Source organism: Poecilia formosa, unplaced genomic scaffold (assembly GCF_000485575.1).
Source record: "Poecilia formosa unplaced genomic scaffold, Poecilia_formosa-5.1.2 Scaffold302, whole genome shotgun sequence".
Taxonomy (NCBI): Eukaryota; Metazoa; Chordata; class Actinopteri; order Cyprinodontiformes; family Poeciliidae; genus Poecilia; species Poecilia formosa.
In genome coordinates this window covers 192287-202298 of record NW_006800241.1, presented here as the reverse complement: position 1 = coordinate 202298, position 10012 = coordinate 192287, and the positions used below count along the sequence as shown (strand labels likewise).

Genomic DNA, 10012 nt, shown 5'->3' with positions numbered 1-10012 from the left:
GTGTGTGTGTGTGTGTGTGTGTGTGTGTGTGTGTGTGTGTGTGCCTGTGTGTGTGCGTGCATGCGTGTTTGGTGTGTGAGCTGTGAAATGTCAGCTGCCACGCCGGCCGCCCGCTCCCTGAGACGCTGACATTTCAATCCTTATGAGTTTGGAAGCCTTTGTGTCCTTTTGTGTCTGTTTTTCCTCCAGTGTTTGTCCCAGCTGACAGAGTCCCATCAGAGCAGCAGCTGCGCTCTGATTGGCTGCTGCTCGCCTCTGATGGGCAGATAAGCAGCATTTAGGAAACCACATCGCTCTGTTTCCAGTCGTGTGGATTTGGCCTTTTCTCCTCTTCTGTTGCAGCAATTAAGGAATTAGTTTGCAAACTGTGTGATGTGAGAATTATGTTTATAAAATCAAATGAAATGTTGACAAATTTAGGTTTTGGTAATAATAATATAATAAATCTGGGAACTGGGCAAATCAGTATTTGAAAATGAGTTTAAACACTGTTTCAGCTTCTCTGAATAAAATATTTTGTTGATTTGGATGTGATTAAGGCTAATGAATTTTGTTGAGAAAAAAAATTAATTCCATCTGAAGAAATCCAATCCCAGAGCATGATGTTGCCACCACCGTGTTTTTCTGTGGGTGCTTTGTCTCTAACAGTTTTCTACCTGGCATTTTAAAATAGGGGGTTGTACACTCTGTACCTTCTTCAAATCAAACGAAATTAATGCCACGTTTGTGCAGCAAAAATAATTTTTGTGATGCTACAATTTTTTTAAATTTGAATACATTTCTGGAGGTCGCAGAAGGTCAACCAGCCCCTCCCACATTTATGAAAGCAAACAAAATTTGTGCCAATCATTATGCTACGTTTGTTCTGCTAAAATTTTCATTTGTGTTGCTTTTTTTTTTCTTCTTTTTTTTAGATACCAAAAGTTCAACCACCCCATAAAGTACCCAGTCAAACAAAATAGTTGTTTCATGAATGTGGGAGGGGCCGGTTGACATTCCATGACCTCCGAAAACTTTAATCAATGTCGTAAAAAGGATAGCGGCACCAACAAAAGTGACTGCAGCACAAACACAGCTGGTTTGGAGTCAAATTTGTTTGATTTTATAAATGTGGGAGAGGCCGGTTGACCTTCCATCACCTTTGGAAACATTTATTAACATCTCAAAACGGATGGCAGCACAAACGAAGCATAGTTTATAGTAATTTTTTTCTGATTTGAAGAATGACTGAGGGTTTCAGCTTCTCTCAGGTGATTTAAACTTTTTAAAAATGTATTTTCCAGGCATTTCATTAAAATCCTTATTATATTTTGTTGGCAAAGTTAATGTTAAAATATTTTAAGCTCTTAGAACTTCAAATTTACATTTTAGTTTTGTTTCTGTTCAGTTCATCTTAATTTGATTTATCTCAATATTACAAAAAGGAAGATGTTGCTTTTTGTTTTCTAAATAAAGGAGCCAAAAATGTCGTCTTCATAAACACCTTGTAACAACATTGTTTTATTCAAGGTTTGCTGTCATGTTGAATTATTCATTTCTCCCTCTGCTCCCTTTACCTACCCCTGCATTGCCCCGCCCCTTCCCTCCACCATGCCCCGCCCCTTCCCTCCACCATGCCCCGCCCTCAGGTACCTGTACCTGTTGTTCTCCAGTGACGACCTGATGCCGTTCGAGAGCTGGGTCTTTAACACCGAGGCCCACCCGCTGCCCGTCCTCCACCTGGGCAACATCACCCTGCCCGGCAGCGAGCCCGCTCAGCGGTAGACGCACACGCCCGCCTCCTCCTCTTCCTCTTCCTCCTCCACAGCACCAGGGGGCGCCACCTTTCTGCTCAACCCTGCCCACCAACCCCATCCAACACTGGACAAACTTCCATGGGAACTCTTCATCTGCGTCCGGACTGCAGACATGAGCCAGAGGAGACGGAGAGACCGCAGCCCAGAGGAACGGACTGATTCTCTGGATCTCCCTCTCTTCTTCTTCTTCTTCTTCTTCTCCTATTTCTGTGTCCTCCTCTCTGACTCTCACTATAGATCCGTGTGTTTGTTGCTTCAACCAGACGGACGGTGGGTGTGCTGCTCAGCCTTTTCTCGGCTCTGAATCAAAGAGCTCCAAATGAGAGGCTTTATTTTTGTTTTTTTAATTTGATTTGACCAAACGTCCTCCATACTGACTCGAGCCGAGGCCCTAGGAGTGCAAAATGAAGGATTACAGAAATGGACACTTGAAGGGTTTGTTTCCCCTCCACGCTAACGGACTAGTGGACATTTTACAGGGTCTGTTAACGAGATGTCGGGGTTTTTGTTTTTGCATTAATGGCGACAGGGTCGTATGAAAGCCCTCCACTTCTCCTCCCCTGTGACCCGAACCCGTTTCCTGTTTGATCATCAGATGGTCCAAGACCTCAAACTGTAATCAAATCACCTCTTTACAAGCAGGTGGGGACAGCAGTAACCACCTAATATAAAGCTGTTTTTTTATTTTTTTTTTTTTTGGCATTATGGAACATTTTGAGAGAGTAATTAAAGAAGAACAGCAGCAGGCCTCCATGTACCAGTCTTACCAGTTTCTGTCCCATCATAAAACCATTCTGCAGCTGCTGCTTCACCGGATGCTGCTCTTTTATCCGTTTTCTACAGGTTCCCCCATCATCTTCCCATCACTTTTCTTTTTTTTTTTTCCTTCCATCCTCTCTCAGATTTTCTCGTTTCCTCCGTTTTCAGCGACGCCTCGCTTTTTGGTATACGTGTTTGTGTCGGTGGCTCTGCTTTAAATCATTTGTTTGTGCACTTTGTTACGGGACAACTCTAAGGACAAAAGAGTAGAGTGGTGTAGCACTGAAAGAGGTGAATAAATGATTACAATACTCCTGGGCGCAGAGCTTTCATCTACCACTTTCTGTGTCCGTCCACCGTCTCAGTCATGCTGTTGCTGGTTTCCATCTTTATGTGAAAACAATCTAAGTTTTTTGATTTGATTTGAACCTCAACCTCTTCAAATCCTCATGATGTCAAATTATTCAAACTTCAGTTGCTTGTAACAGATGCTAAGCTGCATAAAACATTTATGCAGCTTAGCATCAAAATATAGCTGATGTCTCCAGAAAAGTTAAAATATTTTAACTTTTCTGGAGACATCAACTATATTTTGTACTACGTCTTTAAGGCTATCGACGTGCCATTTAAAATGCTGAAAGCCCTATACTGTTTTTACAATTTCTCCCTTGCTTTTCGCTCATGATGTTCATGACCACTTCCATGTTCAAAATTCAGAAATATTTTGAAAAGTTGTTGCGTTCAGAACAACAAACTCTCAATGGTCACCCATTACAAAAGCAGTGATTGCTACACTGAACTCATAAGGCGGAGATTTAGGAGCTGATTTATTTACTAAAGAAGGGAAAGAAAGGAGGAATGTTCTTTGAGAGCAGTAGATTGGAGATCTAGTAGACTGGCACCCGACTCAGGGATTTCAAAGCACTTTGTGGTGAGCCCGGCCTGACAGAGTGATGAAAACTACAATAAGAAAATACTGAACTTCTGGCAGCATTCAAGAAGAGTTGGGCCCTTCCCACCCAGACATGATTTTAGTTGTATCCGCGATGACTTTTTGGATGTTTAGACTGTCCGTTTCTGGTCTCCCAAAACGCCGGATCTGTGTGGACGATAATTTTTGAAACCAGGTTCCAGAGTCCATTTCTGTGTTTCCGTCTGACCGTGCCAGCTACATTTATTTTGAGGCTATGACGGCGTAGCTCCATCTCTCTCTCCATCCAGCATGCGCCTCACTTCCACAAATGACAAACATGGCATCATTCTTTCTTTCGCGTGGTGCTGATGACGCACATTGTTTTCTTAACCGTTTACAAAAATTTGTTTCCGTTTGGATGGAGCCAAACTTTCTACCGTAGTTCAGACGAGCTTTGTTACCATGGTAAACACAGGGGTGTTGAAGGACTTTCCTCCAAACTACTACGTCACCAGAACACCAGTGTTTTACTTGTAAGGGTTAAACTGAACAGCAGTGAAGCTGTCAGCATTTTTCATTGGTTCCTGTTAGTCTTGTAAACTTTGTCTACAGTTAGTTTTTTTTTCTTTTTGTTTTTTTTTTTGTTTTTTTTTCCAACATGTCACCTAATTCTGAAAGTCAGAATCAATTCAGATTTATGATTCATTGTTTGGTCCAGACACTACGGGGAGATTTAAGAATATTATATGAATAGATTTATTGATATAGCTTAATACTTTCAAAGTAAATCAGATGTTGTCTACATAAAAAGTGGTAAACGCCAGTAAACAACAAAATTTCTCGCCTGAGAACTTTATGCTCACAAACAACACTTGGCTTTCTACACTAGCTTTTCTTCTTTTTCATTTTTGGTCGGTATTGTCTCCCCGTCCTCTCGGCTCTGGGCTGAAGCCAAGATACTAAGTGTGTTAAAATGGTTTGATAAAGGAAACCAAGAGCGCTCACTCCATCTTTTTTCCTGCACTGCCTCATATTCACGTTAAGAAAAGCCTTTGTCAGTTTTTTGTTTACAATTACTTCTCTGCTCTAAAAAATTATTTTAAACAGTACTGATTATGATTTCAGTTTTACACTTTGAGAAGTTTTAGTTTTTTTTTTTTTTTTTAGCTGTGATATTTGCCTCTTTTCTATCTGTACCTCACACTGAGAGCTCAGTTCTTCCTCATGTCGTCCTTCCAGAGCGTTTTACCGCTGATGCAACACTCAACTCTGAACCCGTTTCTCGTAAATCCCGTCCCGAGCGTTTTAACGTTCGACGTGGCCGGCGCTTGAACCCGCCTCGTTAAACGGACCCGAAACCGACGGAGGCGAAGAAACAAACACGCGTCGCATGGAATAAAAAGAAACCCGGACTCAAGCCAGATGGTGTAAAACGATGCGAGAGGGGGAATAAAACGGAACGATAACCGCCAAAAATGAACCGCGGTGAACCGACTACAGGGGGAAGCGGGCGCCAGGCAGGAATCTATAAATAAAACGGAAACGGGGGAACTCTCCTGTCAACATGTGTTGCATAATCAAATCATTTCACTTCTGTTCGTTATTATTTAAATGTTTCCGTTTGATTAGAGCTCCAAAGAAAATATTTTTCCCATTTCAAGCTTTCCACACGCAGAAGACACGTTTAGCTGAACAATGCTAAATAATGTTTACTTCAGTAAGGCGCGTCCAGATCGACGTCATTCCTGCAGCTGCAAACTAAATGCAGTGATGAAGCAACGCTGGGATTTTTATTGTTTTCATTATTAGTGTTTCGCTCCTTGGTGACGTCGGAGCCGGTCACCCGGCTTCCCAGCTGCACCTGGTGGTGTTGGCACCGACATGAAACCTCAGGAGGTTCACGCGTGGTTTCCGTGGCCCCGCGTCACGCTGACTACAACTTCACACCAGTGTGACGTCAACGCCTGGCTCGGTCAGGTCCTGACCTTTGAACCGCTTTTAAATTCAGATGTGAAACCAGGCCAGCGGAGCAACACCGGTTTTCATCCTGTTTCAGCCACAATGTTCATGATGTCAGTCAGTGCCTTCCAAAAGTGTTGATGCCCCCTTGAATCTTTTTACATTTTCTCTTTTATGTGAACTTTAATGCTTTTTTTTAAAGTGTGTAAATTGTGAAGTAGAAGGAAAATGCTACTTTGTTTAGTTTGGTGTTTTGAGTTGCTATCAGCTTTAGCCATTTAAACAACCTTCTGCTCTTAAGCTCAGTCAGATTCTGTGATAATATCCATAGAGATTATTTCGGATCATAAATGTCTGAAAAGTTTATATAAAATACATAAAGCGAAAACTTGTCAAAACGATAGGACTTCTAACAGACTTTTCACTTTATTTAAAACACTCCGTACATATTAATTTCTTGTTCCATATCAAATTAATATAAAACCAACACTAAACCTTAGTGACACTAAATAAAGCTATCAGAATTTTATATAAGGTAAATCTTATAGAACATACTAACAATCTATTCTGTCAAATATCTTCAAACTAATGGATTTGATTTATTTAAAAATGCGACTAATTGTGTTTAAAGCTAGAAAGAGATTATTGCCAACTAATTTCCAAAAAGTTATTTGTCTTAAATGGAAATAACAGAAGGAAACTGTTTACAACAAAGGTGTGTTTCGGTTTATGGAGTAAAATTACAGAACTGTTTGGATAAGGAGATGAAAAATGGTTTACTATAAATCCATTCAAAACAATTTATAAGGAAGAATTATCAAGTCTTGTACACTTCTGATTTAATAAGGTGAACCATACTTTGGTTTCAGCTGGTGTTGATTTATTGCATATGGCCCTGAAAATCATTATTGAGAAAGGGGCAGATTTATCCTGCTCCCTTTTCAGGGTTTTCAGTTTTCTTGATTAGATGAGACTAAAAACACAAAATCTAACCAAATATTTTTACTCCAGTTTCAATTGCTAATATCTTAGTACAACTGAAATAAGACAAAACTAACTCACTTTTCAACAAGATATAAGAGCTTGTTTTAAGTCAATAATTACTTTGATTTACAAAAAAAATAAAATGTACTACGGCACTTCCACTGGCAGATTATTTCACGTAACACATGGGAAAAATGTTTTAAGTCGGGGGTGAAAAAAATCTGCCAGTACTTTTTAAAAATATCAGTATTGGATAATTACTGACTTAAAATGTCGGGTCGGACTAAATCCTGGAGCGGAGTCCTGGAGCGGAGTGCTTCTATCTGAGGTTTTAGCTGCATAACGATGGAATCCGATATATTTCTTGGCCTGATATCTAATCGGACCAATTCCCGATGTCCGTATCGGATCAGGATAGCCCTAATACTCGACATAAATATCAGACGGACTGTTTACCGATACGGAGACCTTTAAAGCCACTGTTATTTAGCTGTGCTGAATACATACATATACATGGCACACTCTTTTTTTTGTAAAACATGTCTAGAACCAAGCATAACATATCTTTCCCTTTACACTTACCAGTCACTAACTTTTTGAAGTTAGTGACTTCAAAAAGTTAGTGACTTTTTGAAGTCACTAACTTCAAAAAATGCTTTTTGAAGTTAGTGACAACGTGTGGAAAACGTTCAGGGGGTGTGATTACGTTTTTTTAAGGCACTGTGAGTATTTTCATCAAGCCGGACCCGCTCTGCTCTCTCTCTCCCTTTGAGTCGTCTTTCCTTCTGATCGGTTCAGGTAAACCTGGCCCAGATTTAAACTCTAAATCGCCGTTTCCTTTGCGGATAACTAGGAACAGATCTTGCTGAGAATATATATTTTTTTCTTTTTCACCAAAATAGGTGGCAGCGCAGCCAGACGTGGTTACATTATGTACACAAGTTAGCAGCTGCATCGTAAAAGCTGAGGATTTCCTCTGAAGTTTTAATTGAAGCGTTGAAACCACCATATTAGGAGGTGGTTTCTTCTCTCCCCCACTCGTCTCTTCCTTCTCTTTTTCATGTGTGCTCATCGTTTAACACGTCGATAGAGTTGAATTCATTTCATTTTACCCATCAGTCACTTCATTGATGCAGTGCAGACTTTGCTCTCGCCTCCCTCTGAACGCCACATCATCACCACCGAGTCCATGCTGAGGAGGAAACCATCAGGTCGCTGCAGCGACGTTGATTTTGACACAACTGAGTGTTCTGTATTTGTATTTTTACTGAGCTACAAAGTAAGATTAAAGTATCTGTAAATATGTTTAAAAGTGAGACACATCCAATAAAGCTGTTATGAAAAGTGATCCGTTTCCCATTCGTGTTTTATATTAAACTCGGCAGTAAATATTTAAACATTGCAGCTGGTTTTTTATAAACAACAAATTTTATTAGATGAACTCTGGTGCCATATTCTTGACTGAGTATTTATCGTATTGTGTATAATTTATCGTGATAAATTTCTCCTGATAGAAATTTTAGTTCATTGCCACAATAAATCCCAATTAATGATGTTTAAAACCACCCAAAACTGTCCGTATTGTCAAGATTGTTAGGTTTGCTATTCTCTCCACTGTCTGTTCAATGGAGGCATCAATCAATACCAATAAATGTGAAAATGCAGAGCAGTTTGGGGAGACAAATCACACTTCTTTATGTGACTGATGCCCTGAAGAAGCGCGTTACAAAAGGAAATGTTTTTCAAGAGCCGTATTTGTGTTGGTGGGGCTACAATTGCCGTGACACGGAAATTTACATTTCAGCATTTCTTTGTGTTTTTTGTGATCCTTAAATTTCCACCATTTCATTTAAGTTTTGTTTTTAATGCAGTTCTCGTCTCTAATTTATTTTCCCGAAAAGACTTCTGGGACTTCAAAAGAAAATCGACCGGGTAGCAACATTAGATCATATTTTAACCACAGAAAAATATTTCGTTTCAAGGAAAGCTCAGTTTGAGCTTCTTCAGCGTCTCCTGCTGAATCCAGGCAGCTAATTCCGCTTTAATTGACCTTTTTAAGTGAAACATCATCTGCAGTTGTTCCAGCTGCATTTGATGGTTGAGAGATGGCTGTTGAGCAGCTTTCAGATGGCGCTGACGTAGTCGCTGTGACGGCCGCTGATGAGAACGGAAGGACTGCTATTTAACTCCGAGCATCGCTGAGTCACACAGGCAGCTGGAATATCAGCAGCATTTCTCAAAGCATCTCCTGAGTAAAGCCTCTTCGGCTCGGTTGTAACAGAACCGACGGCGGATCCGCGCCAAACCCACTTCCGGTTCGTGTGGCTCGACTGAGGCCGTCACGAACGAGATAAACTTGTTAAAATTGAACAACCTGGCACGTTGCTCCGTCTTTTATGGACAGTTTGAGCTCCAGTGTCTGTGGAGTAGAGGAAATGTCATTGTTTGTTGCCGTTTTAGGCAATGTTAACTTCTGGATATAAAATAATAAATGTTAATACAATACAAGCTGAATGTGAGCTTAAAACGCCGGAAGAATCGAGGTTTGGACCTTTCCTGTAGCGCCACCGTCTGGTTCACAGACAGCTGTTCACAGACTCGTTCAATAAGTTGTAATATTAGAAGTCCATTTATTTCAGGGATTTTGTCACTAAGTGAAACACGTTATGTATAATTTAATTACACACAGATGGACGTTTTCAAGCCTTTATTTTTGTTTACTATGATCATTTTCCAACTTGAAGCTAATTTGTTTTTACAAATATCCAACAAATCTTTGTGAAGAATTTTATTTGCTTCGTGCAAAATGAAATTGTTATGGCTGGGTGATTAATGCTGCCACATGATACGGCAAACCATTTTGTCCTTTAATCAAACGACAAGTCTGGCCTCCTGGCCTATTGTAATAAAACGTCTTGCCCTTAAGGGGTTTAATAACCACAAAGTATATGCACAATTATGATCATATGATTTGCCATATTTCCAACACTACATCAGACAAATAGAAAAATAACACATTTTTAATGGAAAAAGCTCTTCGATCCAGTTTTTACTAGAATGTAGCCTTTATGTATGTTTAATACCTGCTTAACAGTTTTTATTTTTAAAAGGTTTGTTTATTGTGAAAATTCAGTCTCTTTGGAGTGCATATTCTAGTTTTTTAATATGACTGTTTAACAAATTTCCATAGCAACCTAATGGTGTCAGGAGCAAGAAAATATTTTTTGGTTGTAGATTTGAATGTTTTATTCCAGCAAATTTAAATGTGAAAAAGGATAATCACATTTTGTCACCTTCCTAAAATAATAGCTTAACTCATTTTTGCCAAGTGATTTTTTATATGTATTCTTTAAATCATCGTCCTAAATTTGCCTGAATCACAAAAATCACTTCTGACTTCACCCTTTACTTTAGAAAGATAACAACACTGATATTGAAATAAACCTTGTTCAACTCATTAAAGAAAGTAACCCATTTTTTCCACTAAATCAAAGATGCTGCAGTCGCATTCATTCTCGGTGTCGTTTCTTTCTGCAGCACATTTAAAGACAAGAAAAGGTTTTCCAAGAAATTTTGAGATAAAGTGAAATGCTACAGAGCA

At 39.6% G+C, this 10012-nt stretch overlaps 1 protein-coding gene and 1 long non-coding RNA gene across 3 annotated transcripts in view; one reads left to right on the top strand and one right to left on the bottom strand.

Annotated features, from left to right (window-relative positions):
- man1a2 (mannosidase, alpha, class 1A, member 2) overlaps positions 1–2878 on the top strand; it is a 114397-nt gene extending 111519 nt beyond the window's left edge. For both annotated transcript variants that reach the window (XM_007572499.2, XM_007572498.2), the window contains exon 14: positions 1629–2878. In XM_007572499.2, the coding sequence (XP_007572561.1) occupies positions 1629–1764 (136 nt within the window). In that variant the 3' untranslated portion in view covers positions 1765–2878. The remainder of the gene's footprint in view (positions 1–1628) is intronic.
- A 3900-nt stretch (positions 2879–6778) lies between these two features.
- Positions 6779–7778, bottom strand: LOC107832988 (uncharacterized). The gene is made up of 2 exons (XR_001658695.1): positions 7052–7778; positions 6779–6999 (listed from the first exon to the last, which is right to left on the bottom strand). It is a non-coding gene; the product is annotated as an uncharacterized LOC107832988 (long non-coding RNA).
- Between the last annotated feature and the right edge of the window lie 2234 nt (positions 7779–10012).